The 25,957-nt window shown below is 43.4% G+C and overlaps 1 protein-coding gene across 3 annotated transcripts in view; it reads left to right on the top strand.

Annotated features, from left to right (window-relative positions):
* mus101 (mutagen-sensitive 101) overlaps window positions 1-22,111 on the top strand; it is a 29,339-nt gene extending 7,228 nt beyond the window's left edge. Inside the window, exons 2-7 of one of the 3 annotated variants that reach the window (XM_084589686.1) lie at window positions 1,835-1,904; window positions 4,013-4,529; window positions 5,812-5,990; window positions 11,529-15,092; window positions 18,005-18,034; window positions 21,256-22,111. In XM_084589686.1, coding sequence (XP_084445812.1) covers window positions 4,079-4,529; window positions 5,812-5,990; window positions 11,529-15,092; window positions 18,005-18,034; window positions 21,256-21,738 — 4,707 coding nt within the window. In that variant the 5' untranslated portion in view covers window positions 1,835-1,904; window positions 4,013-4,078 and the 3' untranslated portion in view covers window positions 21,739-22,111. The remainder of the gene's footprint in view (window positions 1-1,834; window positions 1,905-4,012; window positions 4,530-5,811; window positions 5,991-11,528; window positions 15,093-18,004; window positions 18,035-21,255) is intronic. The other 2 variants (XM_084589685.1, XM_084589687.1) reach the window with 2 other exon arrangements.
* The last annotated feature ends 3,846 nt before the right edge of the window (window positions 22,112-25,957 follow it).

Genomic DNA, 25,957 nt, shown 5'->3' with positions numbered 1-25,957 from the left:
AGCTCCTTATGAGGCTTTTCTGTGTTTATAATTGAAATTACAATCCCTAAAACTTTCAGGCAGATGTGGGAAGTGTTCATTCGTGCCAGAAAAAATTCAAAATTGCTCATTTCAGCTGAGTCCACCTTTTACGTATGTGATTATGCTGTCTTCCTGCTATTTAGCAGCTCACTGCAGTGTACTCTTAAAGATGTCTGTGGGCAGTCCCAATTTTCATGGCTATAGACAAGCGTCAGCCCATGACGTCAGCGGAGATGTGGCGGCGCTGGTGACAGCAGTGACTTTCGTGGTGTGACTTTCGTGGTGCCATGTTTTCGGGCATTTTTCCCAATATTTCTGCAAGCTGTGGTGCGGTTGGTTGCGCCACGAGACGCAAAAAAACAAAATAGCACTCGTTTCAACATGTTTCTTGCGGTCAGATAAGGATCAGAGCGAAGGGCAGCGGCGTTGAGCGCGACAAGTAGACTCTTCGGTGACGGATTGCCTTCACGGCTAACGTGCGTTGCAGTTCTGCACTGAAACTAGGTCAGTTCGTTTGCAACCCATAATTGTCATGATAGCTTTTCAGCGACACGACGAGCAGCGCAAGAACAAACGCTTGCAACTCGTGCCCGTTTTGTTGTATTTACTATCAAGTCATAAGAATTGTTCAGACGCAATATTCCGTGTGCGTATGATCACGCAGGGAAGGTGCACTGTGAGTTCCATTCACCTGTAGTACTGCCCGTGCATGCGTTCATACAGACAAGGACACAAAAGCTGCTGCGAAGATAACTGCAATTACCTTCAGCAGTCACTCCAGCACGATATTGCCGAAATTACAGGCCCAGACTTGTGAACCTAGCTTTTTCTCCCTTTTTTTTTTCCTTTCGCGAGTTTCAACAAGTGACTCGTCATTACCGCTTCTAAAAAGCGAGTAAACATCGTTAGGATCCAGGCAGCCACGCAGCATTATTTCTCATATTCTTAAATTTTCTTTTTGAAGGTCATCAAGGTCCTAACAAATGAATTAAATATCTACGTACAACCTAGCTCTGATCGAGCAGGATATTAAAGTATATATGATACATGGAGTTTAATGTCTCACAGTGGAATCAGCTAAGAGGGGTGAAAATAAGCAGAATAAGATGACACGCATTTGAATAAAAATTTCGAAGTATATTTAAAAAAGGTCAGCAGACCGTGCAAATTTCGCTCCAAGCGATCGTGGAGAAATTTCTCCTATAGATTATTTTACGACCCTTGAAGAAACCGATTTGATTGGGCTGTTGAGGGGGGAAGTTGTCAGATCTTTCCTGTGCTTACGATAGCAGCCTGGCACCCCAATATGGCAGCACCCTTCGCCCCTTTGTGAAATCGTGTATAGAGCAAAGAGAATAAAATGAGGGCATTCTTACGGGCCTTCATATGTATATTAACCTGTGAATGACTTTAGCTACATTTGTAAGATGACACAGACTTCAAACGTCTTTTTTGTCCAGCAGGCTAAAACAATTAGTTCGCAGTGCACTAGGCGAATATGTAACAAAGAACTAAAAGATTGGGTTCTTATTAAATATGAAATTCTATGACTTAAGTTGCCTGTACAGTGAACTAGAAATGTGATTTCTAGTTCACTATAGTGGCCGATAATATGGTTCTTTAGAGTGAAATTGCTTGGCAGCAGAGAGCCAGTCAAAAGAGTCGTCATATGAAAAACGTACTTCCAGTCATTCATATCGTCGTCCTCCTTGCATGCGCTAGGAATAGGCCCGGGAGTTGAACAGTGTTGACTATTACTCTTTCTTATGCATTGCACTTTCTCGTTTTTATTTAACTTAATCACTCACTGCAGTCACCTACGTACCGTAGCCGCGCGCTGTTGAGGCCACGGAGAAGGAAGCCAATGCAGCGCTCTTGGCCAGGTAATTCCAGCAATAATCGGCTGTTAACGTGCTGAACTACTCTTTAGGCTTAAACCAAACTATTTCTACGCAGAAGCGAAGCTTACGCTTCAAAATATTCGCACGCGCGAACTGGTTTCAAAGGCAGCGTCGCTTGGCGCAGTGTAGGCATGCCGCTCTTTTTCCTACACTCCATGTCGCTGCCGATCGCAGCGCCACCTTTGTTTACAAACATGGCACTTGTAGACCAACACCGATCTGTGACGTAAGCACGATGCGGTGGCGCTTCTATCGCCAGCGTGGGTTGACTGAGGGTGAAAAATAGGCTTAGTGCCCATAAGAGTACATGGAAGCGAAATATTTCAAAGCAGTTTTCTAATTTCACGGGTCATCTGTGATGTTGTTATTCGGTACAGAGCAACCATGAACGCCCTGGAATAGATCGTGGAAGTGTGAAATCTCATTACCAAGGCGAAGTATTTTTAAAACACTGCGAAACGTATCAAGGTGCGAGTTGAGAGGGTGACCCATAGAAATACATGTAAACACAACTTACCACAACAGTTTGCTCAGTTCAGCAGTGTTGAGCCCTTCTCATGTTTTGGTGGACGTCTTGTACGACGCCCCGACGTCATGTTGCATGACACATTACATTCTCTTGCAAGTAATGCACGTCTGACGACTTGCGGGACCGCTCACAGCACGATAAACTGACCACGCACAGTTGCAGACGACCATGCACCACCCGCTGTCGCTGTCATATTTTGACGATCTGTTCTAGCAGACGCTCCGGAGCTGGAGGCGGCCGCGGTGGGTATCGCCAGCTACGCTGTCTGCTGCAATGCGCGAATCTCATTCGGCTCATATTGTCGTATGGCGTTTGAAAACTGCTTTTTAAATGTAATTCTGCCTAGCACGTATCACTGGAGCGACAGTATTATCAAGCTTATTTACCCTATACGGCAGCATATCAGACTGTAAGCAAAACTGCGCGATTCGCTACACCCAGCTTGCGTTTTGGCGGTGTCTGGATTCATAACACAGGTTATTTGGGGAGTTTTAAAAGTAGATTGCCTCCGTAATGACATACCATATTTTATCACACACTTCTTCAAAGCGCTGGTCGACGTTTAACGACCAGCCACCACTTCTGCTGCTCTGCGAAGTGAGAAAAATGGTCCGGTAAGTTGCGTTTACATGTATTTCTACGGGTCGCCCTCCCAACTCGCACCCCAACATGTTTCGCGGTGTTTTAAAAATACTTCGCCTCGGTAATGAGATTTCATATTTTGACGATCTGTTCTAGGATGTTCATAGTTGCTTCGTACCGAATAACGACATCACAGGTGCCCCGTGAAATGAGAAAACTGCTTAGGAATATTTCGATTCCATGTATTCCTATAGACGCTAACCCTATTTTTCACCCCCAGTCGGCTGCGGCGGCGCGAGCACCCCCTTTGTTTGTAAACACGGTGTTGGTCTATAAGCATTCACCAGAACTTGGTCTGTCATCTGTTGCATCTGCTGGTAACTGAAATTATTCTACATGCTCAGTTCGTCAAGAACCCTTTGTAACAACATCAAAATATACTTGATGTGGCAAGTTTTTTAAGAAACCAAAAAAAATCAATTTCAGCTGGAAACGAACTGGGCCTGTTTAAGGGGATAAAAGGCTTTCAATTATTTTTTTAGCTTGATTGCACAAGTACTGATGTTCATTATGGTATTGTGTAGTAGTACTGTTGCTGTGTGTGATTTAGATATCTGCTGAACAACCACATTATTAAAGGACAACTCCAGTAGGTTTTTGTTTTTGTTTTTTCATCTTTTTTATTATTGGGCAATAACGTGGGTATCATCTTTGTGACGTCACAAACACAGTGTTGCCCGCAGAAACAGTCCACGAAAAATGCACATTTTAAAACCAAGTTGCACATGAATGAATTATTGCACGGCAGCAAAATATGGCATAATGCGTCAGGGCAGAGAGGAGAACCAATAGTAGAATTTTTACCAGAATGTGAGAATGTTGAAAAACCTCTGGAGTTTTTAAGTTACATTTAAAATGTTCAGTACAGCTGTGGATGTTGTATATTCGAAACGACAATATTGTGAAATTATCTTTGCAGGCTCTTCAGTTCTTGGACACAAGGGTAGTGTGTTACTTTGGCTGTCATCCTGTCCTGTTGACAGCAATGGATAACACACCTGATGGCAAGCTGTTATTTGTACTGCCTGAAGGCCAAACAGCGTCAGATGCCAGCCCTACAATGCAAGCAGCTTTTAAGGCTGCTGGTTTGGAAAGCATGGAGCCAAGCTGGATCACAACTCGTGTGTGCCTCACAAGAAAGCACAGAGATCCTACAGAAGTTTTTGTGTGTGATCCTTTTGAAGGCATTGCATTTGATCATCTGCGACAGATCCAAGCTCGTGTTGTGGGCCCACTGTGTGTGTCTATGGCCATTCAAGTGCAGGAACCTTTGCCCCGTCGGCCAGAACCAGTGTTCAGTCTTGCATTTCGAGGCCTGGTTATTACCTGCTCTGTGCTGTCCAATCAAGAGAGAGAACGGATAAAAACTCAAGTGGAGCTCATGGGTGGTACAGTTGTGGCTCCGCTCACAGCCAGTGTCACTCATGTTGTGGCTGGTAAGCTGGCCTTCTTTTCTTAGCTGTACATGGCATTAGAGTCACAAAGAAGCATGCAGGCTGTTGGGTGGTGGACGTTCGGGTTTGAGCAGTTGACAGAAAGTCCTTGCTTACCATACTTAATTGTACCTAGTGTCCAAGCCACACCATCTTGGTGTGCCGTGAAACAATTAAATCAGCACTAGAAATCGAGTAAAGCTACAACTCTGACACACCCACAAACACAAATACACAAAAAAGATGCATTGCTGCGAACGACACAGCACATGCACAACAAACAATACCCCGCTCAAATTGAATATGAGACGAAAAGCGCGGGCGTAGCGATGCGGAGGTCGCAGCAATAAAGCAAAAAGAGCAAAAACAGTCTCGGTCCGCGTGGACTGAAAAAGGCGCTTGGCATATTCAGTCCGCTCCGCCTGGACGGCCACGCCGCTCTCTCGCCGTCGCTCAGAGCAGTGACGTGGGCGTCACGTGGGGTGTGGGTAGCGATGACACGCGCGGACCATCCGCGCTGCGGTCCTTCCGTCTGAACCCACCTTTAGAGAGCCACAATTAATGGGGTGGAGTGTACATGATAAACAAAAAAATATGCGGTCAAGGCCGACTTGCTCGCTTTGTCCAGAAGCTGGACAAAGCTTTGTGCTATGTTCTGCGCGGTGCAAATATAAGAGACAAGCCTGCTTAAACCTGGGTTACTGAGACCATGAGTTAGGTTGGTGTGGAATGGTGTCAGCACTAAGGCTGCGAACTGAAAAAAAATGTGAAATGTTTTCATAATGTGGATAAGTGTGTGTCTCATGTACCCAGTATAATGAACAAAATTATCAATGTTTATGGTTTATTCTTGGCGACCAATTGTGGTGTCATTTCTTTCGGAGTCAGTGCATTGGAACAAAGGTAGTGGTTTTTTCCATACACATATGCTTTGTATTGAGTCTGTTGGGTTAAGAAGCATGTTTTAGGACCTGTTTTAGAACTGTGATAGCTTACTGCATGTACAAATAAAATGGAACCTAGATTACTCTATTTTGAGTGAAAGCTTTAATTTCTTCTTTGCATCACTGCTAGAATGCCTTCTGGTGTTGACTTAGACTTCAAAGTTTTGATGCAAAAAAAAGGGAGGGAGGGAGGGGGGGGGGGGACAGGCCAATAAGATCTTTGAATATTGAAGTGAAGGGACTATTTATACTGTGTTAATGTTCCTTAATTTCATAGTGAGTGCATTTCAAGAGTGATATTGAAAGCAGCTAACCATCAATCTTTGCTATCGTTTACACAGGAGAGGTTGGATCAAAAAAATACCACGTTGCTGCTAATCGAAAGTTACCTGTGATGCAACCAAACTGGGTGCAAATCTTCTGGGAGCAAGAGCAGCACAAACTGGCCCATGCTTCCAGTCCAGCATACTTACATTTACGGTTGCCAGCCTTCAAGGGACTTGTGATTACAGTTTCACAAGTAAGCTTTATTTTTAAACCTCATGAACACTTTTATCACGCAAAGATGGCAAAAAGAGAACCTAAATGTTTGAAAGCAAAGAAAACCTGTGCTTGGCGGCCATTTTCATTTTGTTTCAGTTTTTTGCAGTCACAGCTGTACTTTACATGTCCACATAGTTTCGTTGTTGACATGCATTTTTGATAATGTTTTGCAATAGAGGAGACAAGCGCTCCTCTATTGCAAAACCTGGTATTAAATTCATATGGGTTGTGTACAAGATGAACCTACACAAAACGGCAGAGCTGTCGTACACGCTCACTCTGTGTTACTTGCTGGCCCTCATTGCTTGGAGAAAGAAGGAAGGCTAGAGAAAGAGGTATGAGATGTTAAATAATATGGAAACTTAATAAAAAAAAAATAGGAAAAAGAAATGTGAATTGAGCAGGATTTGAACACTGGCTCTTCGGATCTCAGTACTGCATTAACCAGTGCGCTATGCCAGCCGCTAGAACTTCCCGTTTTATTATTACTTGTGTAATTTAACTGCATTTTTGCAAATATTTTTTTTAAGCATTCAAGCTTTTAAATTGCATGCGCACTTTTATCAGGCAAAGAGAGAACCTAAATGTTGGAAAGCAAAGGAAACGTACTTGGTGGCCATTTTTATTTTGTTTGTTTTTCGCAGTCACAGCTGTACTTTACATGCCCACATAGTTTCGTTGTTACTATAGTCGAACCTCATTATAACGAAGTAGTACGGAGTGGGTGCAAAAATTTGTTCGTTATATCGGATATTCGTTAAAAAATGCGCGTCCAAATTCCTGTAAATAAGATTGCTAATAAAATGAAACAAAATGTTCACTAATATGGACAACACAAAGGTGCGAAAATGCGCAATTTTTTTTATAAAAAACTGGATATAAGTACGGAATCCCGGAAGCAAAAATGAATACTAATTTGGGATGTTGCCTCCGCACACAATTTGCGCGACAGAGCCAAATTATAGTGTTTCTAGAATTGAGAAGTGTGCCATCTTTAGTGCGCAGCTATGGGAGCGAGGTAGTCGCCGGAGTGATGAAAAGCGTAGGTGATGCTGTCAGTCGCAGCAGCGCATCAGAAGCGCGCGCGCGCTGCAGAAAAAAGGCTTGTGTTGTCTACTTCTGCGGCTTGTGTCCTGCGTTAATTTCGTTGCATCGCATTGCTTCTCTGTCGTACTATGATATGCTGTGGATGGTTGGTCAAGAAGGATAACACGTGTCTGCAGATAGCGCAGTCACAGTTCCAGTTCGTCTCCTTTGCTTCTGTGCCCTTCCCTACTGAACGCTCTCTTTTTCGGGATTTTTTTTTTTCTTTTTTTTTTTCTTCTTTTTTTTTCCTTTCCTTTCCCTCACTGCGCGCCCTTTCCGATTGATGAGCTTGACCGATTGGTTCACGAGGGAAAGTATGAGGACGTTGAAGCTACACTGAATGCCCTTCCTCCATATGATCATAAGTACATCACTATAGGCACAGTTCTAGGTCACAGCTTATAATATTGCAGTATATGGGGCTTGAAAGTTCATGCGCAAATCAAAATGCAGTACTTGTTCTGCGGATTTCATTTCGAGCAAATCATGCGCGCACAAAAAGAAAATGAATTCATCTCAAACTATTCTACCACAGAGGTCTTCTTTATCCATCTGCGGAGCTTGCAAAGCTCGTAAACACACTGGAATTAAGTCAGATTTTCTTTTTAGTTCAAAAATTATGATTAATGCAAGCAGCACCTTTGATTTTGCAATGTTTTTTCAAAGTGCAGAGGTTCCAGAGCCTTGATGTCCCACCCATGATAGAGAAATGACACTTCGCATAGTGAAGTTCTACATCCAGATGCAATTCCATTTTTATGTGAAGTCACTAAATCAAGAGCAGAGCTCTAAAGCTGAGCAAATAAAGCACCTGAAGATGACGAGGTGCAAATAATTGTGTTTGGGGGCTCTATTTAATTACTCTGTCCGTGTCTTGTGTGCTTTCAAATTTAACAGCTTAATTCATTCATGTGTTCATAGTTCAGTGACATTTTCATATATTTCTGTAGCGTTTCATATGTTGGTACCATATTCTTGAGCTTTTTATTGATATTCACTTAAGTTGTGAGTTGTTTACCCTGCTGGTTTTTGAAGTCATTCACTGTGTGGTTTTGTGCATTTGTATGAGCTCTTGCTAATCTGTTTCGCATTTTTTTATACAACTTTTTATATCCGCCCACATTCAAATAAGTGTTCAACAGCCCCTGTTCACATATCTCAATGTTCACATATCTCAATTTGCATGTGGCGCAAACAATTAAAGTACACTAGCATAGCCTAAAACACCCTCTATTGGTTTTTCAGAAAAGTCCACGCGAGCGTCGATGGGGAGCCCGCATAAACCGGCACATTCGATAATAAAAATTATGTTATCATAAATATACATTAGACATTCGTCATTGGACCTCCCGTTAACATTTGAAAATGAAAGTACCAAATACGTTTAGGAAATTTTTTACTGTTGCTTGTCAGTTCATTGGCAATCTGCATCTGACTTGACACCAGAAAAGCAGTCTTAAACACAATCCCACATAGTCATGGTATGTTCTTGGATTCTTGACAGATTGAAATTATTATGGCACAGTTTTTTCAACACCTGATTCTCCCCAAGCCATTTCTGTGGGAGAAGAGATGCCTGAGATGTCTGTGTCTCACCGCTTATGCATACAGGGTGTCTAGCAACCAGGAAAACGGAATTGTGAGGGAAATTTCATGCACCGGGAAATGTCAGGGAAAATGGCACGTTGCATTGTGCATTTTGGCGCACAGCAAGTATGTTATTCATGCAGATTTCTTCCCCCCCCCCCCCCCCTTTTTTTCTTTGTGCGCGCGCTGCAAGGCGAGGCGCGATACATTATTTTGACGCCAGCGCATGGCTGAGCTGCCACAGTAGAACCAATACACACGTGAGTTGGGTACTCAGTAAAATATGCGGAAGTGCTGCACGAGAGTAGTATGCGACAAAAAGCAGGAATAATCGTGCCAGCACGAAAGCGATCGACGAGCTGCCAAGCCCAAGATGGCGACGATCCCACTGCAGTGCGCGTGGGAATATCGAACAAAATTCCGCTTTTCGGGGGGGGGGGGGGGGGGGGGGGGGGGCATTTTGTAGCTGTCGTGACGATTTTATCGCATTTCCTGACCGAATTCAACATTAATCATTTGAATGCAAGTGCTCGAAAGGATAAATATTCCGGAAATGAGTTTGTATCAAAATCGATTTTTGAACATTTTCAACCGGTCTAAGACTTGCGTCTCCCCTTAACTCTATGGCTGTTATCTTTAAGAATTTTCACTGCTGCAAGTCTTCAACTAATTTTATTTTCCTCCAGCTGAGGATGCCTTTATGAACAATCTGAAAGTTTGCAACTTTGACACAGTTTCCTTTAATGGCCGCGGGTGCCATTAAGCAATTACACTGTACGCTAAATTACGCTGTATTACACATCCAGGCACGGCCGGTCTCAAGGGTGAAAACTCTCTCCCTCGAGACCGGCCGTGACCTAAGGCGCCTCGCATCGAGCTACCCTATACACACCCGAATTTTAACCAATCAAAATGGCTGTTTTTTGATAGATGGGGCCTATAGGAAATTTTGCAACTGGCAGTATCAAAGTCCTCCTGAGGCTGGCATCAGTGCGCTTTCAATTTTCAGTAAACTTGACGTTTTTACCCTCCATTAACACTAATAACAGCCTTTCACTGTTGTAAACTGCAGAATATGGTTAATAAATAGCTTTTTGTTGAGAATTATTCGTATATGCTCATTATCATCAGCAGCTACATTTTTGAACCTCTTCACTCGTCAGGTAATTTTACCTGAAATAATCAGGGAAAACCTGGAAAAGTCATGGATTTTGAAAATCGTGGTTTGCTAGACACCCTGACATAAGTTCCCTGATGACGGCCGCTTTTATAGGGAACTAGTTCATTTATTCATGCCCAGAATCGGTTTCATATATTTAAAAAAGCATGTGGGAGCTAAAGCGACACAATTATTGTTGCGCGCCTTCGGGGTCCGAAGAACTAGCGGTGACGGAGGCAATTCACCCATCTGTCTGCTCAGCGCTCATGTGCTCCTCTTACACACAGCGCCCTCTCTCCTGTCATCACTGAAATGGCCAGCTCGCCGGCAGCAGATGGCGCACTTCTCAATTCTAGAACACTATACCCAAATGACGGGGAATGTAGCACGCTCGCACGGGTCGGTCACAGTGGCAGAGGCGCGGCAGGTGCTCACTCCATGACAAGGCATTGGTGATGGCATGCCAGTTACACGCCTGTCGGCCATTGTATGGCCGGACTCTAGCAGCGGCGGCGACGCTCGAGTCTGGCCATGGCCATTTATGACTTCCGAGATCACCGCGAGATCGTCTATGTAAATAAGCACAAAAAGTTCTCAAGTCATCCAAAGACGTATGAAATATCATGTGATCCATGTTGCATTCACTTTGACAAATTAGCAACGCTCAAATGACACTGAGTTATCAGTTGTGATGAGAAAATAAGTATACAACTTCTTAAAAAAGGAAAGGAAAGAACGATGAACGGACACAGGACCAGACATGACGAATGATGAAGCAGTTGTGGCTCCACACTTATGTCACTATGTCAATTGCAATTGCATTTTAGGCAGCATAAAAAGGGTACAGATTGCATTTCTGCTTTAGAATTATGCATAAGATGTTAGTAAAAATGTATCACCATTGAAATTCGCCTACACTCTGTAAATAATTTATAATTGCATTTCTTCTGCCACACATTTTCAGGTTACCGAATGAAGATTCGAATGTCACAAGCTGGCATGAGATCACACGACGCATACAAAAGCTGCAATATATTCGCTGCTTTATAGTTCCGATTCTTAAGCTGAGATGCTGCAGAGGCCAAAATGACAGTAACTGGACAAAGAGCGGTTATTTTGCAGTTCTTGGGCGCCTCATGGGATCTCATACTAGCTTGTGACGTTGGAACCTTCGTTCAGCATTCTGAAACCAAAACAGTGTGGTGGCAGAATAAATGCATTTATAAATTATTTATTGAGTGCAGGCGAATTTTACACAGTGATACATGTTTGCTAATGTTTTACACATAATTCTAAAGCTGAAATGAAGTAAGAAAAATTGGATAGACATCTGTACCTCTTTAATTTGTTGCAGGCTTTATTGTGCTCGATGGATTTGCATGCGTTTTGTGATACTGACATCCATTGCTTTCATATTTTTGTGCACTATTTTCTTTCGTTTAAGCCCCCAGCTATTGGTGGCTTAGGGCTTACACGTTGTGAGGTTGTGTTAAAATCGTAATACCTTTATTTTCCTGTGGTGCAAAAGCTGCTCGATCACATTATATTTGGAGTCGTATTATATTCATGTATATTTGGTAGTGATGAATTCTGTCATGAAAATTTGTGCCATTAGCTTCTTTAGAAAAAAAACAAACAAATTAGTATGTGCTGAAGGCTTCTCTCTTTTTGCTACACTTCCAGGTGCCAGCCAGTGAGCGCAAGGAATTGCAAGCTCTTGTAGAATCAAATGGCGGCTCTTATTCAGGCCAGCTGCACTGTAAAACAACCACTCATGTGGCTCTATTAGAAGCTGCTGGGGAAAAGTACAACCATGCGCGTTTGTGGAAGCTACACTGTGTCCACATCCGCTGGCTATATGAAAGTGTCCAAGCTGGCTATGCTCTTGATGAGTCGCTTTATGCACTGGAACCATCTAATGTATGCAAGAAGTCAACACCAACTCGGCCTTCTGAAAACGTTTCTTTGCCAACTTGGGACTGCAGCGTCATTGCGACTACTGAATCAACTCACATAAATGAGTCTGCTCGCACATATGACAGCACTGGGATACTTTGTGGAGCCAAGTCAAAAGACCCAGTAGACAACATTGATGTGGACGAATTATCATCTTGCTGTGGTCAGTTCCTTGATGGGTGCTGCGTCCTGCTGTGGGGCTTTTCCCAAGAAAAACTAGAGAAAATGCGGAGAATTGTCAATGCATGTGGAGGAGTGAGGCTTGATGAGTACAAAGAGCAAGTAACCCATGTGGTGGTTGCTGAAGGACCTCACCTCGCTGCAGAAATAATGAAAATAATCAAGAGGTGCGGTGGTTCACCTTATGTTGTTTCTGCTCAGTGGTTTGTGGAAAGTAGTGCTTTGGGCAGACTTCAAAAAATCGACAAATATTTGTTGGTGAAGTTACAATCTCATGTTGACAGTGGTGAACTTCCTTCAGACTGCCTGCCCAACAGTGTGGACATTCAGCGAAAAGCTGCAGTGCTGGAGCATGGAAATCCAGGTTCGTCGGATTTCACCGATATTGTGGAGCAGTACAGGATGTCCAGCAATGTTGTGAATGCCAAGGATGATGGATCCACTTTGCTCAGTGAAAAGAGCATGGGCCCTGTCACTGGCGGTAGTGTAGAAAAGACTAATGCAGCGCTGTATTCTTTCGACCCTTCTACAAAAAGTGTGTCGCTGAATGAACAACCATCGGAACAATGTGAACCTGCTGATGCATTGTTCACAGGGTTAACTTTCAGAATACATGACTTCAGTGAGGGTGATGAGCTAATCTTGAAAGAAGCAATTACACAAAATGGAGGAAAAATTTGGGATGATAGTTACGTCTGCAAGGAGAAGTGTAAATTTCTAGAAATTGTCCGTCTTGTCATAGATCCTACAAAGAACTACAGCTCTTATGAGGGCTTAATGATTACCTACTATTGGTTGGAGGCCTGTCTGCATAAAGAGTCACTGCTGCATTTTGATGAAGACGCCCTGTTTCAACCATTCTGGAAACCTCTCAATGGGGACCCTTTGAGAGGCTGTGTAATTTCCTTCAGCCAATACAGCACACCAGAACGTGAGTGTCTAGTTCACTTGGCCGAATCGATGGGAGCTACTTGTCAGGATTCCCTTGTACGCTCAGTCAGTCGTAAGCAGCAATTAAAGGTTCTGCCAAATACTCACTTGGTAGCACGAGAGCCTGAGGGTAGCAAGTATGAGGCAGCTGTGAAATGGGGCTTACCTGTGGTGACCAAAGAATGGCTCGTGGCCAGTGCAAGGCTTGGCAAAAGAATGGATGAAAATGAGTTCACATTAAATGGCACTACTCAGCAACCACTACCTAGAAAATCACCATCTGAATTGATCAGTTGCCAAAAGGAGGCACAGTTTGTGAATGCTCTGCACCAAAATGAACCTTGTACAGTCAAACCTGAAATATCACTTATTGATAAGGACATTATGCCTTTCCTGCATGACAAAGAATCGCACAGGACAAGCTGTGAGCAAGGGGAGACTTGTGGCAAGGTATTGCCGCACAGAGACAACACTGGACAAAACTGGGAAGCCCATGCTGCTCGAAGCTCAGTCAGTAGCACTCCCTCTGTTTGCAAGAAACCTGAGAGCTTCACACTTCATGAACCTGGTCTTGTTGATGAATGCACAGACAATGCCGTTGATGAAAGGAGTAAAATTGCAGCAGCTGAACCAGGAAAAGCATTCTGCGCAATTGGTGAGAGGCGGAAAATCTCTACTGGTGGTGCATCAACACCAGGAAGCTTCCTCAAAAGCCAGCGCATTAGAGAACTTTTATCTGAAAGCCACAGCAGCATGAATAGTAGTGTGACAAGCCCTGATGCTAGCAGTGATGACGAAAGCTTCCAGAAAACCATTGGTGGGTCCTACAGGCCAAGGCTCAACATCACGGAACTTGAAGAGAACTTTGCTGCCAAAGAAAATCTAAATGTGTCAAGGAAATCGCGCACATTCTCTCTTGAAAAACAAGTTGCTCGAAATCTTGAGTTGAATCTAGAGCGGTTCTGTGCCAATGAAGACGTCACTGGACTGCTAGACAGTCCAAGCCCTAGCATGCAAACAGCACCATTAGGCAGTGCTCGCTCAGGGCCACGCCCACTTGCAGGAGCTGTAGTCTGTGTGTCCAAGCGGCTCTCACATGTCCAGAAGGAGCTGGGTGACATAGTCCGTGAACTTGGCGGTGAGTTTATACCTGCATATGCGGAACATTGCACGCACTTGGTGCACCAAGGCAAGCCAGGAGAACCACTTCCACGGGAGGTGCTGCGGGCAAGGGAACAAGGCAAAAAGTTAGTAAGTTCTGGCTGGGTGTATGCTTGCAAGGGCTCTGGTTCCTGGCTTGATGAAGCAGACTTCCCTAGTGCACATGATGAACGACTCTCTCTTGTGGGCCATGTCTCAACTGTGCGTGTACCCAAGCAGCGGTCTCCGCAGAGTGCCTTTTCACAGCTTGGCTCACCCAAGCACATTATGTCTCCTTCTCATGGAGAAAATGGCTCTCCTAGAAAACCACCAAGTACTGTGGTGCATCAACGGAGGCTCACTGAAAGCCAGCAGATGATCAATGATCAGCTGGATGAACTCATGAATGCTGCAAAAGCGGCTGGACGACGACAGAGTTTGCGCCCACCTCCTGCACCAGTAGTTGTATCACCAATTCACCCAGTGCTTACCGCAACAGACTCCACGAAGCCATCAGTGATTACAAGCCTTCCCTTACCTGACTCTGAGTCGCAGTTTGTTGGTGTAACATGGGATGACCCAACTCGAAGACTGGAAATGGCTAGGTTGGCTGGAAAGCTGGCTGAAGTTGAACCTCCCTCGCAGCCAACTACAGAACCATCTCCAGAGGAAGCAGACGACGTTTTCGAGGAAGCTGAGCCAGTAGTGGGCCCTCCTGTGAAGGTGTTTGTGTTGTCTGGCTTTTCAGATGAGCAGAAAATTCGTTATGCATCAATTATATCAAAACTAAAGGGAGTGTTGCTCACATCTAAGGCCTACAATCCAGAAATGACTCACTTGATACTGGTGCAAGCCTTGAAGAGTGAGCGTTTCCTTGGTGCTCTTGCTGCTGGGAAGTTTATTCTGCATGCAGCTTATTTGGATGAGAGTGAAAAGGCAGGAAAATTTTTGGATGAAGAGGAATTCGAATGGGGTGGTCCCTTGACTGAGAGCTGCCTCATGAACCTGTCGACAGCATCAACCAAAAGTCACAAAAGCAAGGTGAGCGTGAAGGGCGCACTGCTCCTTTCTTGTTTTATTTTGCAATGTCCGGCTACAGTACTACTATCAATTATATTTTACATTTTTCCTGAAGCTAAGTCACAAGATAGAACGGGAAAGGGAGTTTTGTTGACTGCTTAGCAGTGTAAACTTAGTGGGAATGGATTTTTGCTTTTGTGTGCAAAGATGCAGACTTATTATGTAGTAATGGTAGTCGTAATACTTTACCTGAAAACATAGTGCACAGGAATATTCCAGAAATTATATATGTAGCATTAATGGTTGAATTGGCATTGAGGGGGCATATTGAATCATATCTCCATGCAGATTGCGTGCAGAAGCAGTCAAGTTTTTGTAAACTCAATGCATGCTAGCCAAGAATCTCTTCTAATGCCTGCAGATAACTGGGAGGATAAATAGAGCTACATTGTAGGTCCTTGAAAAACTTCCAAAAGGGCATTGAGAGTTCTTGGATATGCTTGATTCTTTTTTCCTTTGTAGCCTGTATGAACCCTGCATCATGAAAATCGGTCGACGCCATTGACTGAAGTGTCTTCTTTGAGAGGCACCTGCCACTTTATTTATTTTTTAGTTGTATCTGGCTATGGTCTGTAACTTAGTTCTGCCCCTTTCCAGTGACGCATAAAGAATGTCTTTGAATAGCCTTTATGTAGAGACCAATGAGCCAGTCTTCTCAGCTGGAATAACCCGTTACATACGCATACATCTTTAAAATACTAAAACTTTCCACACATCTGTGCTATCAATTGTCACTAAATGCCCAGAACATTGTTATTTTAATGTTTAATAAGCTTCAACTAATCGGACTATACATTTTCTTTTTTTTTCGTCAAAGCATCTGAAATTTGGCATGACGTCCTAAAACATGGCTCATTATGACCATGGTGCATCATCCTCACTGTATGTGATTTCACCTTAATGGGCTATACAAAATGCAAATGCCACAGAAACGCATCATGCTAGAACTGGAATACCTAGCACTGAAGGAGAAATATAAAAGTTGTATAGAATTTTATACGGATACAGATGGCATAAAATGACTCATATGTTAAGTGCAGTAACAGAACTTCAAGTTTAGAAAATAATGAAGCTGCCATAGGACTCATAAATTTTTAATGCTGCATGTTAAGCTTTCTCTGTCGCTAGAGAAAAATAAATGAGAGCGTTGAAAACGGCGTTGACTACATTGATTCATTGAGCTTGCTCGCATCTCTACATGTCAGAAATGCTCTAAAGTTCTTAATAGAAGACATTATACTCGTTATAGCGACAGCCATTGCACAAGGACACATAATAAGGTTCTTCTAGTCCCTGAGTTGTGTTGGAGTAAGGGGCAGTGAGAGAAGGTGCATGTGCTGCAAAAGCCCACATTTGATGCAGGCAAGGTAGTAAACGTGCCACAAAAAGAATGCATGAAGTTAGTGCATAATAAATTAAAATGCATGTGTCAGGCTATATGGAAAATGGAGGTCATGCTGGCACAAAGAGTGTTTCAAGTTGTTTTCTGTCTCCTTAGCATTAGACACACACATCTTATGCACAGCTTCGTAGTCCGGAAACGGGACAAACCTGTATATAGTGCCTGCAGAGACAAGCCTAAAGTATGGCGGCTGGTAGGGGAAGTGTGACTGGCGCAGGCACGGGGCTATCAGTCTCAGAGGGTGCTACTGGCAGCAAGGGGTTGATATGCTAGTGCACTGTGTCTATGTAGCATACATGAAATGCAGGCATTTTGGCAGCTGGTACTGCATTAATAATGCCGTGCTTTATCTAGGATCTGATATTTGCTTTAAAAATAGTTGTTCTTTGCTAGAGCGAAACCTTGGGAGCTTGCACTCCTATTTTATGCATGCATGTAGACTGCCACATTGTTTTCTCAAATTATGCCTTGTCTGGATCTTGTATGATCAAGATATAGCTGCCTGATAAAAGCATTCGCTGCTAAATCTGATCAATAGTACAACCAGGCATACGGTTAGAGTAAAGAAAAACTATGCACTTTTGTTCTGCACTTGTTGTTTATTGCAACAGCCTGCTTTATAAGAGTTACTTACAAAAATGGATGTTCATTGCAGTTATTATATTGTAAACTATAACCAAAAAAGTATTGGTATGTTTTAAGGTGGGAAGTTTATGTGCTTGTGCATGCAAACTCGGAAAGGCAAATTATGCACAATGTTTTTTTGTTTTTTTTTTTGCGCACACGCTTCTTTCAGAGACGTTTATGGGTTTAATGTCCCTGAGCACCTCTGGTTACTGGATGCTGTAATGGAGGGCTCCAGATGGAATTTCACTGCCTGATGTTTTTTACATGCATTGACATCGCTGACATAGGTGCCTTGCATTTTGCCATTAACTGAATGCAGCCATTGTGTCAGGAACATATAGTGACTGTATCGGTTGGGGATAGCAAAGTAGCAAGGTGCTGCATATGTGTAGAATGTTACGCTGAAAGGGCAATAGATATGGCTTCGTCATGGCTACCAACTTTAGGAATTTTTTTGTGTAATCTAGCGAAATGTCATGTCTGTCTACAGGCCATTTTTTCTCATTGTGAAGCCACGTTTGTCTATACAACTAGCACTTAAAGTAGATGGGGGTGGTTAGAGAAACCTGAAAACTTCCTTGGTCAGAGATTAGTGCATCCACTGCAGTGACTCGGTGCATCCCTCCTCTCATCATGCGTGTCACATCTTTGCGAAACCTGTTTGTACGACACAGGGTTCAATAAACCATTATATAAAATTTCTATCTGCAAGTTGCAAGTTTAGTCTTTTGGCTGGGAAAAAATAAGGATGGCATTTTTTTTTCTTTCTCAGGCCACTTCCATCATTCAGATAGGCAGCAGGGATATTATGATTGAATGTATTTTTTATTTTTGCTTTCAACAGCCAAAAGCTCACTACAGTAAAAACGATGAGGTGAGTTTAGCCGACTTGGGGGGGGGGGAGGAGGCACACAAAACATGTAACATATTCTCTGCTTCATTGCTTTAATTCATTCATACTCTCACGTCAGCCTCCGTCAAGAACTGTAACGACTACAAATGAAGCCAGCTTATATTTTATCGCAGTTTCTCTATCCCCTACAGCGATCTCCACTCATCTGGTACGTAGTATCCAGCCACCATTCGGCTTTTGAAGCCAAAATAAGTACATGAGAAGAAATTCAGCAATAAATTATTTACTGGACGAGAGCAAAGTTTGCATGCCAGTGGATGTTTAAAATGTTTTGCTCCTCATTACAACAAATGAATCTGTACACATTTTGTGTGCCAGCTATGCATGCTACATTTGTTATGTAGCATCAGTTATAATTTCTGCTTTGCGCAATAACATCCTCTTTGTTGTATTATTCGTTTGAGAGCCGAACAATACTTTTATTTTTCATGACTAGCTTGTGCTGGAAAAATGCTCTAAAAAAAATTAGTCACTTGTTTAATCTGCACTTGGCGCATGATAGCCTTAGTTGCTTATGTGCCATAAAATGCAACACAAACATTTGTTTAATTTTACAGCACTTTGGGTAAAGAGTATCTGCTATAAAAAAACTTCTTTTTTGCAGTACAAATTTTTTGTTCAAAATTTGGAAAGAAATCACTTTGGTAGTTGGCAGTACTGGGATAAGTGTTGTTCGTGTCCCTATTCCATATTCCAAAGATGCTTAGTAATGTCTGAGCAATACTTTTGCCTTCAGCTATTCAAGCAGGATAGGACAGAGTATAAGTGCACACAAAGGAAAATTTTAAGGTCAAGGTCAATTTAAAAACAAATGCAAAAAGAGCCTGAGCTTAACTGTGTTGGTACCTTTCGCATTTTTATACACCCTTGACACTCTCTCTGTTCCTCTAATTTATTTAGCCCATTTAATTGCACTCTCATGACTACTGTGTCACATGGCGATGATGGCAGTAAAGCAGCAAGAAGACGTTCAAACAAGACTTTATCGGGCGAATCTAACCTTGGAATTAACTCTGTGCCAGTGAGAACAGCTAATGTGCTGGGCGGTCATCAAATATTCTGCAGCTCTGAATTCAAAAGTTCACAAAGGAGCCTTTGAAAGAAAGTATCTACAAAACCTGCGATAATCTCGAACCTCATAAAAAGAGTTGTATACAGCTATAATTGCTCTAGCAAAATCTGGTCACCTCTAACTCATGACACATAAGCCATGCAATTACTTCTGAATGTCTGACATTACATGTCCTCTGAATTTGTTTTGCGCTGCACGTTGGAGACTAAAAAATGGAGCCTTATCGCACAAGCTAGTATCCAGGTTGACATCCAGTCTCAAATCATTTGTTCTTCCAGTGGCATTGTCAGCTTGAAGGATTTACTGCTTTGCCCATCACTTCGAGACACCAAAAAAAAAAAAAAAAGAGCAATCATCAATGAACAAATGGAACAAATTCATTTGTAGTCATTCGCAAGGTGACTCCCCTCCAGACTGCAATTCCCCTAGCAAAGCCAGATATTTTCTTCACTTTTTGCGCGCCCTCCACACTTCTCCTTCCAGCTGCTGTACTTAAAGCAAACCACTTTATTTTTTCATGGACAAAACTTCGAAAACTAGGAATGCATTTCAAACCATTTTACTCCGAACAATTTCCTCTGAACTTTTTACTTAATTTTAGGAATATTCTTTGTCAACCATTATTTAAGCACCTAGAAAGAAATGTTTTAAATCAATTGAAACCATCTAAAACTGCCAGTCTTTACACAACAGGCATTTTTAACCATATTTGGTACATGGTATGTAGCCTTATCTGTATCCGCTGTTGTGCAACAAAACCTGCTATCCAGTCAAATACTTTTAAAGTTTTGAAAGAAAGGAGGCTGGCTCCTCCTGCAAAGGAACCTCTTTGCAATGAAAACAGAAAATGTGGCGAACAGAATAAGTGTGTGTGTGTGTGTGTGTGTGTGTGTGTGTGTGTGTGTGTGTGTGTGTGTGTGTGTGTGTGTGTGTGTGTGTGTGTGTGTGTGTGTGTGTGTGTGTGTGTGTGTGTGTGCGTGCGTGCGTGCATGTGCATATATATATTACGAGCACCTGGTTGAAGCTTAGAAAATAGGAGAGGTGGATAGAAGGTGCATTGAGCAGAGTAAGCAAATAGAAGGGGCACCCCTGTAACGGAAATGTACATCTCAACACTACTTTCAAGTGCAGTATGAAGAAATGGGTTTGTTCCTAATGTCGCCCAGAGCTGCTGAGATTATGAGATGGCATTGAAAAGACAGAATAATAAAAAATAGAAAGGGATGAGAATTACTATTGTTTGGGATCTGAGGTTGGTGCAGGGCAAAAAAACAAAGGGAAGTAGCCCCCCCCCCCCCCCCACACGCACACACACACACAACACAAAATTTGTGCTGCAGTACTAAAACTTTTTGCAAGGAAATGTTATGTATGCTATGTACCTGATTTAAATCCTGTTTCGAAAGTTATTTCATGCTGGTATGTGTGAATGTTTTGATGTGTATTTCATACCTTTGTTTTCCTTATTCTGGCAAGGCAGTCTTGCTTCACGAACTGAGGTTACTATACTTGTAGACAGATTTTTGTGGCTATGCAGGAAGGATATGCCTTTGTATCTGTATCAAAGGTCAAAGGGAGTGGGTTGCTCCTTGTTTGTTTTAGGGATGTGGAGGGGTGCAGGGAGAGACTGTGTGGGGTCACTAGTGTGTATGTGGACAATCCTCCATGAAATGGGAACAGAGACTTCCCATTTCTTCCTCTGCTACAGAGTCATAGAGAGCTGTCTACAAGTATAGTTCTCAAAAATAGTCTGTAAATCAACTGAATAAACCATGATGTGGGCAGGTACAGGATGTCGCTATACCATCTTAGAAGGCATGAAATCGGCACCTTCTATTTGCCTTTCTTGGCCCCAAATTCAACACTACATTTCACCATGTTGTCATGATTTTCATATCTTCCCAGTATTTCCTTTGACACTCTTGTTGCTGTTTAGGTTAGGCTTAGACATAGTTTGGGGTGTGAGCTGAAAACAATTAGTGTACTGAGAGATTGGTAAATGTCAGTGTCTGGTGGCCCACATTACTACGGGCTTTCACTGCTATAGACTTGGAAGTATGTCTATTGCATTCATAAAGAACCATTATGTGTGTATGTGTGTGCCATGCAGGGACAGCCGGCTTTTTCTCCTCGTCGGTGGCGGCAGCGCATTGCCCAAAATGCCGGCTGCAAGGGTGCCTTCGCAGAATGGCGAGTGGTTGTCTATGCAAGTGCATCCAAGGAAGCTGCCTATGCGAATGTTCTTACTGCTGGTGGAGCCACTATTATACCACCAGTGACAGTGTGTGCTGGTCTCAGCCATGGTGAGGTGACCCATGCCCTCTTTGATGCTGGAATGGCCAAGGGAGTACAGCTGGACCTGCTAGTTGGTGCAGGTGCTCTGTGCCTCAAGGCCGAGTACATGGCTGCCTTCTTGGTCGACGATCCTGTTCCGCCACCCGAAAAGTTCTACATTCCTGAAGTAGTCAAGCTTCTGGACTGCTCTGTTAGCAACAGTGCAATTGGAGACGCATCATCTGCAAGCAAGAGGTCAGTGGCCAGTACCTCAAGCCGCGGCAGTCTTGCCCTCGGATCCAAACGCAGGAAACAATGAACTGGCCATAAATTCCTACCCTTCTCATATGTACCTTTGTGCAACAACTGCACTGGTCATTTAGCAATATGGAGCAGATCAGGCAGATGTTGTACTGGTGTTGGCATCAGTGATCGCACACGTTTTTCATGCAACCATTTTACCTTGTGTTCCGAGTGTTCCAAGTTGTTTTTAGGTGTGTCTGATATAAAAAAAAGTAATGTTTATCTCAGCTGCTGGAATCAGCCAGATTATTAGCTGGAAATTTTTTTTCTTCATTTGCAAAAAGTAATGCAACATCCATACACTGTTGCATGAAAATTGTATTTATTGCTTTTATTTTCATGCCAAATGTCACTTTTGTTCATATTTTTCAAATAAACATTTATCAGCCTTTGAGAGTCTGCACTTTTCATAACTCGTTCCTGGGCATTTTTCGAGCAGTGGGCATTATTCAGATATATCCTGGCACCGTAAGCGGTGACTGGCACAACCTAAAACATTTCAGAAGCATACACGAGTGGCAGGAACCTTCGAGACGAATCTCTGCTCATCTTGAGCGAAAGAAACTGATGAAGCTGCGTCTCACGACAACAAGTATGAAAAAATAAGAATTGATCCGCGTACCAGAATGAGAGTGATAAGGCCGCATGTCGGTGGCTGTCTAAAGTCTAAAAAGGAACAAATAAATATTTGAATAGATCGCGGCATTAGACCCCCCTTAAAAAAGCATCGCCTCGATGCGTACTAAATAAACACACGAAGGAAAAACAAAATACGAGAAATGAAAACAACTATAGGACCTTTAACACGCATAATAAGGCTTAAGGGCACAACATGGACAATTTCTGATCGCGTCCTGCACCACTGGAATGTGGTCGTGCCGCCCAGGATGACTTCATAATTAAGCGGTCTGATGCGCCGCAAGTACTGCCGCACGAGCTTTTCACTCAATCTACCGCGGGGTACGGGCGTCCAAACCCACATTTCGTCTCCCGGCCTGTATTGTGCGTCGCGTCGTCGCAAAACGATATTACGTTGGGTGAGTTGGTAAACATCCATTGTTAATAAAAACAGCATAAACAGGAAGATATAGGACAAGATAAAAGAAAGCTACAGGACAAGCACTGACTCGCAACTCGGCCTCAGCCTTTAATCCAAGGCCCAGAAAAACAATGTGTTGCTCAATGCGTTAAAGAAGTCTTGCTACCACAGCATGGGTAGCAGTTTTTAACGGCAGTTGACAAGAATTGCAAAGTCCAGTTATCGGGATTCCGTTATTTATGAGGCCTGCTCTCGTCTATACTGAAGAACCTAAAAAGAACAACCAAACAGCAATCCCTGCCTAGTATGGGTGAGAAGAAGAGGAATGTTGCGGTGGTACCATATGTGCATAGGATTTCACATGGCCGAAAGAATGTTGAGGATCTGTCCTGCTATTCAAAAAGAATATAGCAAGCAAGAATGTGGTGTTAAACATAGAGACCCATTGGTCAGCTGCAAGACTGGTGTTGTGTACAGATTTCTGCTCACTTGTGGAGCTCGAGGACAGACAGGGCAGTGTTTCAACAAGCAGCTACAGGAACACCGAAACAACTTGGATAGTGGCAAGAACAAAACGTTTCTGGTCTATCATTGCCAATCTTTTGAGACAATAAAGAAGTGTACTCTCATATTTGATCTTGTTAAAATTATATATCGGCACAGAGAAAAGTTGACGAGAGAAGTGGTAGAAGCATATTTTATTTCAAAGGACATAAAATATGTCAGCAAGACTTCTCTTGTTCTTTCAAGCAAAGCGGTTTCTTTTTTGAGTGACTTTTTGGCTAGCATATGAGCCCATAAAGGATGTTATACACGAAAGGGCTTCCTTTTTGTCCTTTGTTTTTCTGGGCCTTGGATTAAAGGCTGAGTTGTGAATCAGCACTTGTCCTGTAGCTTCCTTTTATCTTGTCATATGTCTTCCTGTTTGCGCTGTTTTTATTAACAATGGCGTCGTCGCAAGTTGTACCGCCGGGCATTGGTGTGTTGCTGGTCTTTGATGCGCAGCCGGGCGAGTTGTCGGGCTTCCTCTGCACGCTGCAGATAGGCGGCGACATCGGGATTGTGTTCTGTCACGTGCTGTAGCATCGCGTCGAGCTTCATCATGGGCTCCCTGCCGTACACAAGCTTGAACGGCGTCGCTCTGGTTGTCTTCTGGATGGCCATGTTATACGCAAAGACCACGTACGGCAGGATGGCATCCCAGATCTTGTGTTCAGCGTCGACGTACATAGCAAGCATGTCCGCAATAGTTTTATTCAGACGTTCTGTAAGGTCGTTTGCGGGTGGTATGTGGTCGTCCTCCGGTGGCTTGTCTGGCTGTACTTCAGGATGGCTTGAGTGAGCTCCGCCGTAAATGCTGTTCCCCTGTCCGTTATGAGCACTTCTGGGGCGCCGTGTCGAATGAGAATTTGGTTGGTGAAAAACTTGGCAACTTCCACTGCGGAGCTGTTATGCAGGGCTTTTGCTTTCAGTACCACAATAGATCCACTTGTTTCCCACCGATGAAGTTTGGAATAGCACAAGGAGGTCCCCTATTTGTTGAAAGGGAATATGCACAACAAGAAAATGTGCAGTCCTGTTGACGCAAATTCTTCACAAAAACGTCATTTTGTAGTGCAAAGGACAGCTGTTGCTTGAACATAGCGGGAAGGGAAGCGGTCTTTCCTTCCACGTAATCGGCTAGGTCTTTCAGCTCAGGGTCTGATCGTCGCTGTTTTGCGAAACTGCTTGCGCTTACCAATCCCATAAAGGTGTCTTCGTCGTCCTCTTTCGGCGGCGCATCAGCGGGCGCTCGTGACAATAAATAGTCTGCATAGGTGTGCTTGCATCCGAACTTGTAGACGACTGTCGAATTCTTGAAGACGTAGGCTCCATTGGGAAATTGCGGCCGGAGGGGTCTTTCGGATTTGCCAGCCAAGAGAGCGCGTGGTGATCGCTTACCACCTTGAATGGTCGGCCGTACAAGTAATCATTTAACTATTGACGGACCGATGAGTGCACTTGCTGGAATGAATACCGAGCAAATAAAAAATGTGGCTGTTGCATTCGCTTAGGATGTCCGGTGAGCGAAGAAGCCCGCAGCGCTTCATTTCATGAAGTTCCTGCCAGCTTAGACCTCCGGAAAAGATGACTGAAGGTAATCCAAAGAAGAAACTGGCAGTCAAACACTACATCAAGTGTTTCTGTAGTTTGCAGCTTACATTTCTAACGAAATGACTTTCGTACGGCCGATGTGTAAAAGGATCTCGTGCCAATCATTTTAAATCAGTGCCCGTCATACCAGAGGCCGGCACCACCAAAATCACTTTACAACAGCAGCATAAAGAAGAGAAAACATGAAGATTATTTACCGGTGGGCACCGTCTGTATATATTCCTCAACCTTGGCCATTGGACGTGAGCAAGAAGCCCTAGACCTTTACGTGGGTGGCTTGCATCAAGTATACATACATGAGGCAGCCGGCCATGTAAACTATGTTCCCGTCCATCAAACCAAGTCTACCTTGTTACTCTCGTGCAGCAGACAAAATTAAGACCGTCAGCAGCTTTCCTTGGCCAAAAATGTGCTGTGATGAGGAATTACACGCTTTGAATTCACGAATATATTAAGAAGCGCTACTACGCGTACGAAAATATACAGAGACAGCTGCAACCTACATCTCAAATTGTGGCCCACTCCAAGCACAATTAGGTCATGAACATCTTCACAAGTTGCTCGTCCTGTTTGCTACGTATCAAAGCGCTTACTTGCTTGCAAGCTTCTTTAATTGTTAAGCGGAACACTAGATCAATACCTATGTGTCCTAACGTCGCTGTACAAGTGCGTCTTGCAGAGACCTCGTGAGCTGTGTTTATCGCGAAAATAATAGAGAACATGCAAATGGCTGTATTTTAGGTATGTAAACATTCTATTTATTGAGGCACCGTCCGGCAAAATCTCGCCGGAAGAAGGACCTGTAACGTACGCCACAGCCTAGCTGCTCTCCAATATCTTAATCAGATAGAAACACCTCTCATGACGCTCCGCCGCATGGTTGTATACACATTCACCAGTTTCACGAACATATAAGAACATGATGTGCACCCTGCGGACCAACCATGCACTCTCAATGCAGTCAGCTTACATGTCGCGGCTTTCCACGGGTCACCTAACTGAACTCGAGAGCTCAGGTAATTCCGGATTATAGCATAGATTT

The sequence above is a fragment of the Amblyomma maculatum genome, chromosome 1, assembly GCF_055883805.1.
Source record: "Amblyomma maculatum isolate TAMU_Amacu chromosome 1, ASM5588380v1, whole genome shotgun sequence".
Lineage (NCBI taxonomy): Eukaryota > Metazoa > Arthropoda > Arachnida > Ixodida > Ixodidae > Amblyomma > Amblyomma maculatum.
This window is presented reverse-complemented; position numbering and strand designations above follow the sequence as displayed.